Source organism: Salmo salar, chromosome ssa18 (assembly GCF_905237065.1).
Source record: "Salmo salar chromosome ssa18, Ssal_v3.1, whole genome shotgun sequence".
Classification (NCBI taxonomy): domain Eukaryota; kingdom Metazoa; phylum Chordata; class Actinopteri; order Salmoniformes; family Salmonidae; genus Salmo; species Salmo salar.
The window spans coordinates 23,699,567-23,716,000 of record NC_059459.1 but is presented as its reverse complement, the minus strand read 5'-3'; the positions used below and the strand labels follow the sequence as shown (position 1 = coordinate 23,716,000).

The window sequence follows — 16,434 nt, the reverse complement described above, 5'->3', positions numbered from 1 at the left end:
AACCCTGGCGTTGCACACACCATGCTGGCGTTGCAAACACCATGCTCTACCAACTGAGCCACAGGGAAGATATAGTATGGTGATGGGGAAGGGGGGTAGTGATAGAGATCAGCCTGGGGGTTGATGCATAATAGTGGGGCACAGGCTGTCTCCTGGCTGATCTACAGTATGTGGGGTGTGTGATAAGGGGTTGGTGGGAGGATGGTGTGTCCTTAATACCAGGGGAAAGCCCCTTAATCCTTCCTCAAACTGTCCCCATTGGCTACTTGTGCCTCCCAGCCCCCTAAAATAGCGTCTGGCGCCATTGTTCTGCCCTGCAGGTCCCCACCAGTCCCCCCCCCACTTCCCTGTTGTTTGGATAGGGAGCCCCCTGATACACACACACACACGCGCATGCAGGCATGTACACACACTCCCTTTGTGGGGAAAAAGAGCTGATAAGCAGGATGACAATAAAGAGCCTCATGCTGGCAGTGACAGAGGAAGAGGGAGAGAGAGTGACAGAGTGAGGAGAGTGGGTTGACATGGCCCAGTCAACCCCTTTTAGCAAAAGTATTTGTTTCAGCTGCTATTTTCAGTGTTTCCCTCCCTTCCTATCCTTGGATATCACGATTCCATTTACCCCCCCTCTGAGAGAGCCTTAGAGAGAGAGAGACAGGAGGAGGAAGTGCTATCTACTAATATGGTAAGTCAGGGTGTACTTCCTGTCCTCTACCCTCCCCTCTCTAGGGTTCGTTCTGGGTGAGCTCTGGGAAGCAGAAGGGATTTGCCCTTGTTTACATAGAAAGAGAGGGAAAGAGGGAGGGAGAGGGAATAGGGGATTTGACATGTGTCCTTTCATATGTCAGAGAGAGACAAACACTGACAGAGGGGATTGTTTACTTCTCCTGAAAGGTTAGATACAGAAGCCCACCTCTTCTCCTCTCTGCCTCCATCCCTTCATTCCGTGGTACATCGACCACGCGGTGGAAGGAAGCATTATTTGGGGTTTTGCTGGGTTGGCAATTTTTTTTTTTTTTACTTGGTCACCTGACACAATGGTACCTTGCTCTTCCCTGTCCCACTCCCTGTTCTGTGTACTGTGTGCTGTGTGTGGTGCTGCCTGGGCCAGAACGAATTGATAGCTCAGGTTTCACTCCTGAACTGCAGAGCGAGAGGGGGAAACATGGCTGTGGAAGAGGCAGCAGACTTCCTGACAATAGTAAGTGTTCCCTGGAATTTTCTCAATACATTTTGCAATCACTACTGCCTTGTTAGGAGTTGTGAAGGGGGGTTGTGGTGAGGACTTAGTATGGCTAGTGTTGATTTGATTTGATATCCTGGACTGTGAAGAGCTCAGAGGTCATCAGCCCCTATAGTATAGCCTAGCGGTGCAGCGGTAGTGGATGGAGGATGGTTACAGGACACAAATGTGTCTGTGTTGGAGAGGCTCATTCTCCTACCACAGAGGACATCTTGGTTTTCTGGCATCAGGGCATAAGTGAAATATCCTGGTGACGATATGGGATTTTGTCATTTACTGTGTGTGTTTGCACTAGAGCGAACATTCTAAAGGATGCTCTTTGTCAGGGATCCAGTGCACAGCAGCTGACCTTGACAGGTAATGTGATAAGGGAAAATCAGATGAGCAGCGTAGAGCGTCCTGCTGCTTGCACAGGGGATTTCCCAAGCCTTTTTTTAGATCGCTGGAATTTGGTGGATAATCTCTCCACACTGATAATTGTCCTCTGATCTGCTATAAGTGCGTGTGAGTGCCTGTGCGTGTGTGTGTGTGCGTGGTTGTAGCACTGACCTGGGGAGAACTTCCTTCCCAGTCTTAACACTTATATACACTGAACAAAAATGTAAACACAAGATGTAAAGTGTTGGTCCTATGTTTCATGAGCTGAAATAAAAGATCCCAGAAATGTTCCATAGCACAAAAAGCTTATTTCTCTTAATTTTTTGGGCACAATTTTTTTCAGCCTTAGTGAGAATTTCACCTTTGCCAAGATAATCCATCTACCTGACAGGTGTGGCATATGCAGAAGCTTATTTAACAGCATTATCATTACACAGATGCACCTTGTGCTGGGGACAATAAAAGGCCACTCTAAAATTTGCAATTTTGTCACACAACACAATGCCACAGATATCGACATTTTGAGGGACCATACTGACTTCAGGAATGTCCACCAGAGCTGTTGCCAGAGAATTTTATGTTCATTTCTCTATCATAAGCCGCCTCCAATGTAATTTTTCAGAATTTGGCAGTGCGTCCAACCAGCCTCAAAACCGCAGACCACGTACATGGCATCATGTGGGCGAGCGGTTTGCTGATGTCAAATCAAACCAAATCAAACTGTGTACACCTTACCATGAAATGCTTACTTACAAGCCCTTAACCAACAGTGCAGTTCAAGAAGAGTTAAGAAAATATTTACCAAATAAACTGAAATAAAAAAAACAAAAAAATTAACACAATAAAATAACAATAACGAGGATATATACAGGGGGTACCGGTACCGAGTCAGTGTGCGGGGGTACAGGTTAGTTGAGGTAATTTGTACATGTAGGTAGGAGTGAAGTGACTGCATAGATAATAAACAGTGAGTAGCAACAGTGTACAAAACAAAAGGGTCAATGTAAATAGTCCGGTGGTCATTTGATTAATTGTTCAGCAGTCTTATGGCTTGGGAGTAGAAGCTGTTACGGAGCCTTTTGGTCCTAGACTTGGCACCGCACTTGGCACCGCACTCCGGTACCACTTGTCGTGTGGTAGCAGAGAAAACAGTCTATGACTTGGGTGACTGGAGTCTCTGACAGTTTTATGGGCTTTCCTCTGACACCGCCTATTATATAGGTCCTGGATGGCATGAAGCTTGGCCCCAGTGATGTACTGGGCCGTACGTACTACCCTCTGTAGTGCCTTACGGTCAGATGCCGAGCAGTTGCCATACCAGGCGGTGATGCAACCGGTCAGGATGTTCTCGATGGTGCAGCTGTAGAACTTTTTGAGGATCTGGGGACCCATGCCAAATCTTTTCAGTCTCCTGAGGGGGAAAAGGTTTTTTTGTGCCCTCTTCACGACTGTCTTGGTGTGTTTGGACCATGATAGTTCGTTGGTGATGTGGACACCAAGGAACTTGAATTACATCTTAATCCTGTATTGACGCTTTGCTTGTTTGATGGTTCGTCTGAGGGTATAGCGGAATTTGTTATAAGCGTCCGGATTAGTGTCCCACTCCTTGAAAGCGGCAGCTCTAGCCTTTAGCTCGATGCGGATATTGCCTGTAATCCATGGCTTCTGGTTAGGATATGTATGTACGGTCACTGTGGGGGTCGTCGATGCACTTATTGATGAAGCCGATGACTGAGGTGGTATACTCCTCAATGCCATTAGATGAATCCCGGAACATATTCCAGTCTGTGCTAGCAAAACAGTCCTGTAGCGTAGCATCCATGTCATCTGACTACTTCCGTATTGAGTGAGTCACTGGTACTTCCTGCTTTAGTTTTTGCTTGTAAGCAGAAATTAGGAAGATAGAATTATGGTCAGATTTGCCAAATGGAGGGCAAGTGAGAGCTTTGTATGCATCTCTGTGTGTGGAGTAAAGGTGGTCAACAGTTTTTTTTCCTCTGGTTGCACATGTGACATGATGGTAAAAATGTGAGAAGCTGATTTAAGTTTGCCTGCATTAAAGTCCCCGGCCACTAGGAGCGCTGCTTCTGGATGAGCATTTTCTTGTTTGCTTATGGCCTTATAGAGTTAGTTGAGTGCGGTCTTAGTGCCAGCATCAGTCTGTGGTGGTAAATAGACGGCTATGAATAATATAGATGTAACTCTTGGTAGATAGTGTGGTCTACAGCTTATCATAAGGTACTCTACGTCAGGCGAGCAATACCTTGAGACTTCTTTAATATTAGACGTCGCGCACCAGCTGTTATTGACAAATAGACAAACATCCCCACACCTCGTCTTACCAGACGTAGCTTCTCTGTTCTGCCGGTGCATGGAAAATCCCGCCAGCTCTATATTATCCGTGTCGTTGTTCAGCCACGAATCGGTGAAACATAAGATATTACAGTTTTTAATGTCTTAATCGTAGGTCATCAATTTTATATTCCAATGATTGCTCTTTAGCCAGTAGAACGGATGGCAGTGGGAGTTTACTCGCTCGCCTACGGATTCTCAGAAGGCAGTCCGACCTGCATCCCCTTTTCCTCTGTCTTTTCTTCACGCAAATGACAGGGATTTGGGTCTGTTCCCGGGAAAGCAGTATATCCTTCTCGTCGGACTCGTTAAAGGAAAAAGCTTCTTCCAGTTCGAGGTGTTCGCTGTTCTGATGTCCAGAATGTATTTTCGGTCATAAGAGACGGGAGCAGCAACATTATGTACAAAATAAGTAAACAAAAAAACTAACAGAAACTAACAGTTGGTTAGGAGCCTGTAAAACTAACAGTTGGTTAGGAGCATGTAAAACTTCAGCCATCTTCTTTGCTCTTCGGCACCATCTTATCTAATTGTCTTGTCACAGCCTATGGCCACATCAACGTTGTGAACAGAGTACCTCATGGTGGGGTTATCATATGGGCAGGTGTAAAATACGGACTACGAACACAATTGAATTTTATCTATGGCAATTTGAATGCACAGAAATACCGTGATGAGTCGTCCCTGTGGCTCAGTTGGTAGAGCATGGTTGGTAGAGCATGGTGTGTGCAACGCCAGGGTTATGGGTTCGATTCCCACGGGGGGCCAGTACAAAAATGCATGAAATGAAATGTATGCATTCACTACTGTAAGTCGCTCTGGATAAGAGCATCTGCTAAATGACTAAAATGTAAAAAATTAGATTGTGAGGCCCATTTTTTTTAAAGGTTTCTGTGACCAACAGACGCATATCAGTATTCCTAGTCATGTGAAATCCATAGATTAGGGCCTAATGAATTTATTTCAATCGACTGATTCATATCAACTGTATCTCAGTAAAATCTTTGCAATTTTTGCATGTTGAATTTATATTTTTGTAAAGTATATTTATCTCTCCCCTACATTTGGTTCCTGGGTGTGGGCTCTCAGCCTACATCAGAGCTGAGAACGCAGCATGTGCAGGTACCAGCATTTTTGTTGTATTTTCAGATTCCTTCTTAGGTCAGAATCAGAAGGATGCTATCGCTAGCCATATTTTCAGCCAATCATATGTGATCTCACTAAGTGAATCGCAGCATTCCTGTGGAAGTACACATACACATATAGACGTAGCCTATGTATACCAGTCCATATACACCGAGTGGACATAACATTATGAGCACCTGCTCTTTCCATGACATAGACTGACCAGGTGAATCCAGGTGAAAGATATGATGCCTTATTGATGTAACTTTGTTAAATCCACTTCAATCAGAGTAGATGAAGGGGGGGGAGACCGGTTAAAGAAGGATTCTTAAGCCTTAAGACAATTGAGACATGGATTGTGTATGTGTGCTGGATGAGTGTGCTGGATGTGTGGATGTGTGTGTATGTGTGGCATTCAGAGAGTGAATGTGCAAGACAAAAGATTTAAGTGCCTTTGAACGGGGTGTGGTAGTAGGTGCCAGGCGCAAAGGTTTGAGTGTGTCAAGAACTGCAACGCTGCTGGGTTTCTCAACAGTTTCCTGTGTGTATTAATAATGGTCCACCACCCAAAGGACATCCAGCCAACTTGACACAACTCTGTGAAGCATTGGAGTCAACATGGGCCAGCCTTCCTGGTCACATACACATGGTTAGCAGATGTAATTGCGAGTGTAGCGAAATGCTAATGCTTCTAGATCTGACAGTGCAGCAGTATCAAACAGGTAATGTCTAACAATTCCACAACAAAACCTAATATCTAACAAATTCTACAAAAAAACCTAATGCACACAATCTAGTAAAGGATTGGGATGAGAATATATAAGTATAAAATATATGAATGAGCAATGACATAGCAGCTAAGATGCAATAAATAGTAAAGAATAGATAGTGAAGGATACAGTATATACATATGAGATTAGTAATGTGAGATATGTAAACATTCTTAAAGTGGCATTAATAAAGTGACTAGTGTTCCATTTATTAAAGTGGCCAATGATGTCAAGTCTGTAGGTAGGCAGCCGCCTCTCTGTGCTAGTGATGGCTGTTTAACAGTCTGATGGCCTTGAGTTAGAAGCTGTTTTTCAATCTCTCTGTCCCAGCTCTGATGCACCTGTACTGACCTCGCCTTCTGGATGATAGCGGTGTGAACAGGCAGTGGCTCAGGTGGTTATTTTCCTTGATGATCTTTTTTGTCTTCCTGTGACATCGGGTGTTATAGGTGTCCTGGAGGGCAGGTAGTTTGTCCCCGGTGATGCATTGTGCAGACTGCACCACCCTCTGGAAAGCCCTACAGTTGTGGGCGGTGCAGTTGCCATACCAGGTCGGTGATACAGCCCGACAGGATGCTCTCATTTGTGCACCTGTAAAAGTTAGTGAGGGTTTTCAGCCAAATTTTGTTGCGCCTTCTTCACCACACTGTCTGTGTGCATGGACCATTTCAGTTTGTCGATGATATGTACACCGAGGAACTTAAAACTTTCGACATTCTCCACTGCTGTCCCGTTAATGTGGATAGGGGGTGCACCCTTTGCTGTTTCCTGAAGTCCACGATCATTTCTTTCGTTTTGCTGACATTGAGTGAGAGGGTATTTTTCTGACACCACGCTCCAAGGGCCCTCACCTCCTCCCTGTAGGCTGTCTCGTCATTGTTGGTAATCAAGCCTACCACTGTAGTGCTGTCTGCAAACTTGATGATTGAGTTGGAGGCGTGCATAGCCACGCAGTCGTGGGTGAACAAGGAGTACAGGAGAGGGCTGAGAACGCACCCTTGTGGAGCCCCAGTGTTGAGGATCAGAGGAGTGGAGATGTTGTTTCCTACCTTCACCACCTGGGGGCGGCCCGTTAGGAAGTCCAGGACCCAGTTGCACAGGGCGGGGTTGAGACCCAGGGTCTCAAGCTTAATGATGAGTTTGGTGTTGAATGCTGAGATGTAATCAATGAACAGCATTCTTACATAGGTATTCCTCTTGTCCAGATGGGATAGGGCAGTGTGCAGTGTGATGGCGATTGCATCGTCTGTGAACCTTTAGGGGCGGTAAGCAAATTGGAGTGGGTCTAAGGTAACAGGTAGGGTGGAGGTGATATGATCCTTGACTAGTCTCTCAAAGCACTTCCTGATGACAGGAGTGAGTGCTACGGGGCGATAGTCATTTAGTTCAGTTACCTTAGCTTTCTTGGGAACAGGAACAATGGTGGCCATCTTGAAGCATGTGGGGACAGCAGACTGGCGTAGGGATTGATTGAATATGTCCGTAAACACACCAGCCAGCAGGTCTGCGCATGCTCTGAATACGCAGCTAGGGATGCCGTCTGGGCCGGCAGCCTTGCGAAAGTTAACCCGTTTACGGAGAAGGAGAGCCCACAGTCTTTGGTAGCGGGCTGTGTCGGTGGCACTGTATTGTCCTCAAAGCGATTAAAGAAGTTGTTTAATTTGTCTGGGAGCAAGACGTCAATGTCCATGACGGGCTGGTTTTCTTTTTGTAAACGGTGATTGTCTGTAGACGCTGCCACATACGTCTCGTGTTTGAGCCGTTGAATTGCGACTCCACTTTGTCTCTATCCTGACGCTTTGCTTGTTTGATTGCCTTACGAAGGCAATAACTACACTGTTTGTATTCGGTCATGTTTCCAGTCGCCTTGCCATTATTAAATGCCGTGGTACGTGTTTTCAGTTGCACGAATGCTGCCATCAATCCACGGTTTCTGGTTAGGGAAGGTTTTAATGGTCACAGTGGGTACAATATCTCCTATACACTTTCTTATAAACTCGCTCACCGAGTCAGCGTATACGTCAATGTTATTGTCTGAGGCTACCTGGAACATATCCGTGTGCACATGATCGAATCATTCTTGAAGCGTGCAATCCAATTGGTCAGACCAGCGTTGGATAGACTTAAACACGGGGGCTTCCTGTTTTAGTTTCTGCTTATAGGAGGGGAGCAACAAGATGGAGTCATGGTCAGATTTGCCAAAAGGAGGGCGGGGGAGGGCCTTGTATGCATCGAGGAAGTAGCAGTGGTCGAGTGTGTTACTCACTCGTGTGCTGCAATCGATATGCTGATAGAATTTAGGTAGCCTTGTTCTCAGATTAGGTTTGTTAAAATCCCCAGCAACAATAAATGCAGCCTCAGAATATATGGTTTCCAGTTTGCATAAAGTCCAGTGAAGTTCCTTGATGGCCGTCTTGGTATCCGCTTGCGGGGGGATATACACGGCTAACCGAGGAGAGTTCTCTTGGGAGATAATATGGTCAGCATTTGATTGTGAGGAATTTTAGGTCAGGTGAACAAAAGGACTTGAGTTATTGCATGTTGTTACAATTACACCATTAGTCGTTAATCATGAAACATACACCTCCGCTCTTCTTCTTACCAGAGAGATGTTTGTTCCTGTCATCTTGTTGGCTGTACGGACTCTGACAGCATGTCCCCAGCTATCCATGTCTCTGTGAAACAGAGTATGTTACAATCCCAGATATCTCTTTGGAAAGCAACTCTTGCCCTAATTTCATTGATTTTGTTAACTAGGGACTGGACATTAGCAAGTAATATACTCGGAAGCGGTGGGTGGTGTGCACACATCCGAACCCTCACTAGAAGACCGCTCCAGGCACCGCTTTCAACACCTTGTAGAGTCCATGCCCTAATGTTTTGTACACTCTTTGTGTGTGAGCTTCCATCAATTATATTAATCTAAATAGCTATGCTACACATCATTGTCCATGTGCAATATAGATCTACACTGAAGCCGCATACCATCCTCTGCATGAAGGGCACTAGACTGATATTACATGTAGCATAGTCACTCATTTCCCTTGCATCCTTTACAATTCAACATCATCCAGGCATAATGATATTCTGTTTTGGCTTTGACAGTTTTTACCCGGGGTTAACCATTATGTAGCGCCAGTAAATGTCTTTGAGACCTATGGGGATTTGTATTGTAATGGTTGTTTACAATCGGCCAATGTGAGCTAATGCAAACAAATGGAAGTGCTTCCAATCCTGCTATCAATACATCCCCATTATAATTAATTCACTATTCTAGTATGGGTCCACATCCATCCACACCAACGGGCCTTTAGAAAAACATCCATTTGTAACGATTTGCAATGATATCTATCTAACAGTTCCACAATGCATGCATTAACCTGTCAACTGTGTTGTTTTTCCCCCGTGGAAAGTACGTGTCTGTGTGGTGGGGCGATACTCTTTGGCACTGGTGGGCGTTCTGAGCTCATGTGGCCTTAGGCTGTGTTTTTGTATTGATGGGGGGCCAGGGATAAATGAGACAATGCAACGGGTTCTGGGCTCCAACTGAGCTAACCAGCAGTCTGGAGCACTGACATCAGTGTGTGTGTGTGTGTGTGTGTGTGTGTGTGTGTGTGTGTGTGTGTGTGTGTAGAATCTGTAAGGTATTGGTCTGTTGATGCGTTGCGGTGCCTCTGTGTGTGTGTGTGTGTGTGTGTGTGTGTGTGTGTGTGTGTGTGTGTGTGTGTGTGTGTTTTTTGTTCCATAATACTACCTACGTGTCACTTTGACATCATGTCAGTGGGGGATATTGGAGAGAAAATCACTCCACACAAAACAGTAATCCCCGGACTCAATGATGTCATAAGTGAAATCTGGGCCAAACACTAATTCAGCAAAAAATCTTTGCAGCTCTACTCTGCCTCGATACAGGAGTATACACCCAGCAGAGCACATTCCTAATAGGCATACTGTACATGAAGATATTGATTGTCATTTTTACAGCAGCTTAACGTTAAATGTGCCACATGGTTGCTGTTGTGAGATGCTGTAAGCAAGTAAAGCTCTAATTTAGACTGAATCAGTAAATAAGAGCTTTCTCTTTAACAGGGAATCAGAACGACGGAGCCTCCGTTCCTTTGACATCCAGCTTTATCTAACTGTAGATTAATGCTTTTCCTTCAGGCTTAGCCTACTCTTTAATGGCCTAATTTCTTTGAACTTCTGCTCTGCAAAGTTTAATCATATTTTCAAAGATAATCTGTCTCCATCCTTTGTAAGGCTTCATACACAAAGACGGTTTTCTCTCTCCGACTTGAATGTGACGGGATGATATTTGAAATGACTGTCACTCGTGTCACTAGTCATTTGCCTGGGATAGAGCGAATGCTTTTAAATGACTGTTGCCTAGTTGCCTTTGTATACTGAGTGTACAAAACATTAGGAACACCTTCCTAATATTGAGTTGCACCCCATTTTGCCCTCAGAACACACTCAATTCGTCAGGGCATGGACTCTACAAGGTGTCCCATAAGAATGCTGCCACAGTTGTGTCAAGTCGGCTGGATGTCCTTTAGGTGGTCGACCATTCTTGGAAACTGTTGAGCGTGAAAAACCCAACAGCGTTGCAGTTCTTGACACACTCAAACTGGTGCGCCTGGCACCTACTACCATATCTCTTTCAAAGCCACGTACATATTTTGTCTTGTCCATTCACCCTCTGAATGGCACACACACACAATCCTTCTTGAACCTGTCTCCTCCCCTTCATCTACACTGATTGAAGTAGATTTAACAAGTGACATCAAAAAGAGATCATAGCTTTCACGTGGTTAATCTATGTCATGGAAAGAGCTAATGTTTTGTACAGTCCGTGTATATCAGTGACGGTCAGGGCCGTTTAAGGGAAGACGATTATTTATTTTTTATGCGCATGGCCTTATTTCTATTACAGCATATTGGATGACTGTCACTCATATTCCATTCACCCAGCTCGATGTAAGATCGATAGGTTTAGGCTACTACATGATACAAACATTTCCCTATACCCATCATGAGGTTGCTACAACTTAGCTTATTAATGAAAGTTTACAACATAAGTGTAAAAATGTGAGTAATCAATGTGACAGACAGTGACACATTCAATACCGCCTTGCACACTCTTGCCTGCATCTAGCTGACCTAGGGTGTAATAGTTTCTATTGCACAAATTCAGGTATGTTTATCCCCGTTTTTGTTCCGTTTGTTTCCATTTAAGATTTCTTTTTCAACAGAATCGGCGGAATGAATCCTGATCACCATCACATACACTTCACTTTCATAAGCAGCAACATACAAACAGCATGATCACTTTGCTCGTTGTTGAATTATTTCTCACATCTACGCGCTCTCCTCCTCTCACCTTTTCCCTTCGCTTGTGGACTTCAGTGTACAACACAACAGCTGTCTGTGTCCAGGGAAAAAACCTTTCCAAGCCAAACCTTCATATCATAACCGCTAACCTCTACACACAGCCTCCATTGTTGTCACCATATTAGCTAACGTCATAGTCAACATAGTTACTAGAACTAACACGTTAGTAAACCCGCTACAATCATGCAGTACAGTGTTCAGTCAGCAAGCAGTTTAGCAGTTACACCGGCGGGCCCGTTGGTAATAAATTAATAAAACCAACAATCTTACCTTGACTTGGAAAGTTCCAGTGTTGGATAGCCATAGCCATCTAGCTAATATAGCATCCATCTTTGTTTGAGCCAGGTGTTTATGTAGGCTAAACTAGCTAGCTGCATTCGCTAGCTAAGTAAGTGAAAAAAAAATCTCAACTTCATTGAGAGGTTATCCCCTTTAGATACATACGTTACAGCAGAATGTTGAAGAACAACTGGAAATCTGAGTGATTCCTTTATGGTGAATGATAGGTGAATGAGACTGCAGAACAGTAAGTCTGAATCAAGCATCTGACACTGAACAAATACACTATTCTCAGCAATCCTTGACAGTCACTTACAGCATATGCTTATTTAACCATCATACACTGTGGTTTGTATGCTTGTGTATTTGCACGAGAAAAAAAACTTAGAATAGACCCACAACACTTATCCTCATGTTTTGTTTTGGATATTTTGGTGTCCAGAGCTCAATGTCACTACAAATCATCGAGATAATGTGTTGTCTCTAGCTGAGAAAATAAGAATTGGCGCAAGAGTTCTAGGGGTAATTTAATGACGTGGTCTGGAGTGGATGGGATAGTTAAATGGGCGAAGGAGTCTTTGCCAGCTGGCTGAACGGTTCACAGTGAAGGACAGGTGTTGCTTAGTTTTTTAGGCTAAGGAGGAGCTGTCTAAAGCTCTGCACTGGAGAGACCATAGGACGGTCATCAGTTTTGATATTAGCCCTCCTCAGATTCACATTGAGAATTATTGCCTCTGATATGTACAGAACAATGCTCTTTAGCTATACTAATATACATAGTCGCTACACTACGGTTTTATTACTGAAAATATTTAAATTAGAAACATTGTGGCATTTTTCCATATGTACCACTAATCTCTTCGAAGACGAAAGCAAAGAAACTACACGAATAGTTTACTGCCACTGTTCTGTCCTAGGGGCTTGTGTTTGGAAAAGGAAACAGGCATTTATGTATTCTATAGCAGAGATACTATGATACTACTACAGCTCTGCTAATGTGTTTTACTTCAAGGAAATGAATAGGTTCTCCACTCGCTTGTGGGATTCACACACACACACTCTTCTGAAATTGCTCCCACAGTCCACTCTGATTCCCTATCACTGGAGCAATCTGGAAAAATGTCTTGGTCATTTATATTTTGGCTGTTTGTCAAGCCAGGATTTGCCCATCAGTTATTCCTGGAAAAGTATGTGGGTGGGGAAAAGGTTGTGGCACTCATGTTGTTTGGGTCTGCCAGTTTACTGTAAGTGTCTCTGGAAACTAAAATTAGAAGGTCTGGGCCTTGGTTAATTCAGGGGTATTTTGTCTCTGAGCTCCTGTTATGTAGCAGTCTATCTCAACTGCATGCTCTGAGGGCATGTGTTCTGGTGCTGGGTTTTAGAAATCAACTTCATACAATTACAGCCAGTAAATATGCAGACTCTGCTATGTGTCGGTCCCTGTCAAGTATCCCAGACACAAACAGAACAATCTGACGTGAGCTGATAAGACGGATTCACACGCACACACACAAATACACACACACTCACACATACATACACATGCACGCGTATATGGGCAAAATCAAAAAATTGCTTGTCATTTATTTTTGTGCACAAAGCCCTCTTTCTATTTTAAATGAAAGAAGAGCCAAGCAGAAGAGGGATAATGCAGTTATTCCACGGTAACAGAATGACACTGAGAGTCCGATATTTCACTTTAAAATGTATATCAACAAAAACGAATGATTGCAAAGTTAAACAAACCATGCAACTATATGCACAGTGGCTAATTAAAACATTTTCCAAACACATTTTTACAAAAACACATTTACTTGAAGAACAGTGCAGATGCAAAGTTTGGTAACAGAATGACAGCACAAACATTACAAACCGTCATTCTGTTACCAAACTTTGCAACTGCATTGTTCTTCAAGTAAATGTGTTTTTTTTTATGTTCTGTGGAAATTGTTAAAACTGGTCCTTGTGCGTAGAGTTGTATGGTTTGTTTAACTTTGCAGTCATTGGTTTTTGTTTGACATTCATTTTTAAAGTGAAAAAATCGGAGTCTCAGGGACACAGGGAATTGCCCTTCTCTCTGTCTAGAGGACAGAGTATGGTCTTCTGAGTGTGTCTCTCTTGTCTGTACCAGAAGAGAGAAGTCTCGGTGGTGACAATCAGGACCACCCACCATTGTGTTGACTCAGGAGTCTTGGGATATTTGTGTTTGACGCTGCTGGCATCACAACGTCCTGGTATGGGATATGAAGAAAGGATGACGTAGAATAACAGAACTTATTGGGATAAAAACTCAATTTGTTTTGCTGGATCTTTGGGATGTCTGTGTTATTTTTGTATACTGGTACAGTATTTTACAATACTGTTGAAATGTAGCTATAGTTCTACAGAAGGTAAAGGACCTTTGAGAAAGACATGACTGGTACAGTATCTGAGATTTTGTTATATATTTTTGTGTGTGTGAGTGTTTACGCGTGTGTGTGAAAGAGTGTTAATCGCTGTGACTACTGAGAACGTGAACCGGTACTTTCGTTCTAGCCCTCTGCTGTTCAGCAGTAGGAAAATATACCGTATGTACACTATAGTATGTGGCCTGTATTTGACCTATCTCTCTCTCTCTCTCTGTATCTCCTTAGTCGGACAGCAATGCCAGTTACCTGCGAGCAGCGCGGGCTGGGAACCTGGAGAAGGCCCTGGACTACCTCAAGTCTGGGGTAGAAATCAACATCTGCAACCAGGTGGGTTTCTATTTATCCAACATCTGCTCTTCAATTCATTCCCATTTTGTACACAATATGACACTTTTAGCTGCACTCTTAGAAAATAAAGGTGCTATTTAGAACCTAATAGGGTTCTTTGGTTGTTCCCATAGGAGAGCCTTATGTAGAACCCTTTTTGGTACTAGGTAGAACCCTTTACGTTCCAGGCAGAACCCTTTTGGGTTCTACCTGGAACCAAGAAGGTTTCTACCTAGAACTCAAAAGGGTTCTCCTATGGGGACAGCTGAAGAACCCTTTTTGAACCATTTTTTCTAAGAGTGTATCAGTCAATGTAACTTCAACTATTTGCGTCAAATACATTTAATCCTGTGGCTGTGTGATAAATGTGTAAAATTTAAATCAAGGCCACAACATGAATTAGTCATTTGAATGTACTTGAAGTCTGAGTAATCTCACACCATGGGCACAACCTGTCTCTCTTTCAGAGAATGTTGGCTGGGTGCCATAGATGTATTTAAACTACTTTCTTTCATTTCATTCAGAATGGGTTGAACGCTCTTCATCTGGCCTCTAAGGAGGGTCATGTAGAGGTGGTGGCTGAGTTGCTGAAGCTAGAGGCCAATGTGGACGCGGCGACCAAGGTGCGTCCCACTCTGCTTCTGTCACTGCTTTGTTGCTGTCAGACAACACTGAGGGGATGATTCAGTGAACTACTAGCATGATGAGGAACCTTTTCCTGGAGACTCACGGTAGCTCCTAGGGCTGATATTCAGTGAGATGTGAGGACCCAGGTTCGATACCCAGTTGGTCACAAACACAACATGAGCTTAGCATTCAGTGGTCAGCATCAGTGTGGTCAGCAGCATGTCCATGGTTGTTCATAGAAAGACTTGGAGACTGTAGCTACCATTAGTGTTCAGTGTTCCCTCTCTCCCAATGGAAGCAGACACTAGTTATGTCACTTCTGAGCACCCTGAAAAATGCAACACTAAGGAGTCTTCAAAGTACTCAACATCAAACTCTTCAGCTCTTCAAATGAAACCTCAGACACTAGTCTAAGGAGGCACAGTAAAGGTAATGTTTGGCTTAGCTGAATGGGCATGATATCTGCACTCCTGCTTTTTGGTTTTAAATGTTGTAATCGAGACACCTGTCTTCAACTCATTCCTTCTCTACCTAGAGGGGAGGGACATATCTATGTCCTTTTAGTAGACACAGCATATGTCACTACTGTCATCACAATGCAAACAATGCGCCGGGGGTGCAGCCATGAGGTACACGCGGACACTGGGACTGGTGGGGGAGGGATTAACTGACATGCCTCTCATTCTCTTCTCTAATCCAGAAAGGAAACACCGCTCTTCACATAGCCTCCCTGGCCGGCCAAACGGAAGTGGTGAAAGAGCTAGTGACCAATGGAGCCAATGTGAACGCGCAGTCTCAGGTGGGATATCCATAACATACACACACACACACACACACACACACACACACACACACACACACACACACACACACACACACACACACAATACATAAGCTCAGGTCATAGATACAGAACCCATCATTATACACACATTTTAATGATAAGGAATCTGTACAGGATTCACACTGTAGGCCATCCCCTGACATAAACATTTAAAGGCCCAGTTCAGTCAAAAATGTGATTTGCTTGTGTTTTATATACACTACCGTTCATAAGTTTGGAGTCACTTAAAAATGTTCTTGTTTTTGAAAGAAAAGCACATTTTTGGTCCTTTAAAATAGTATCGAATTGATCAGAAATACAGTGTAGACATTGTTAATGTTGGAAATGACTATTGTAGCTGGAAACGGCAGATTTTTTTATGGAATATCTATATAGGCAGAGATGCAAAGAAAAATCCATATTTCAGACTGGCCAATAAAAAGAAAAGATTAAGATGGAGAAAGAACAAATACACTGGACAGAGGAACTCTACTTAGAAGGCCAGTTGCTTCACTGTTGAAGTTGAGACTGGTGTTTTGCGGGTACTATTTAATGAAGCTGCCAGTTGAGGATGTACTTGTCCTCTTGCTCAGTTGTGCACCGAGGCCTCCCCACTCCTCTTTCTATTCTGTGATAGGAGTAGTACACAGCGTTGTACGAGATCTTCAGTTTTTTTGGCAATTTCTCGCATTGAATATCCTTCATTTCTCA

The 16,434-nt window shown here is 43.6% G+C and overlaps 1 protein-coding gene across 47 annotated transcripts in view; it reads left to right on the top strand.

Annotated features, from left to right (window-relative positions):
- Window positions 1-16,434, top strand: part of LOC106577144 (ankyrin-3) — a 165,666-nt gene that overhangs the window by 84,213 nt on the left and 65,019 nt on the right. For 45 of the 47 annotated variants that reach the window (XM_045700915.1, XM_045700911.1, XM_045700938.1 and 42 more), the window contains exons 2-4: window positions 14,172-14,273; window positions 14,798-14,896; window positions 15,601-15,699. In XM_045700915.1, the coding sequence (XP_045556871.1) occupies window positions 14,172-14,273; window positions 14,798-14,896; window positions 15,601-15,699 (300 nt within the window). Of the gene's footprint in view, window positions 1-477; window positions 686-858; window positions 1,202-14,171; window positions 14,274-14,797; window positions 14,897-15,600; window positions 15,700-16,434 lie in introns of those variants that run through there. The other 2 variants (XM_045700931.1, XM_045700924.1) reach the window with 2 other exon arrangements.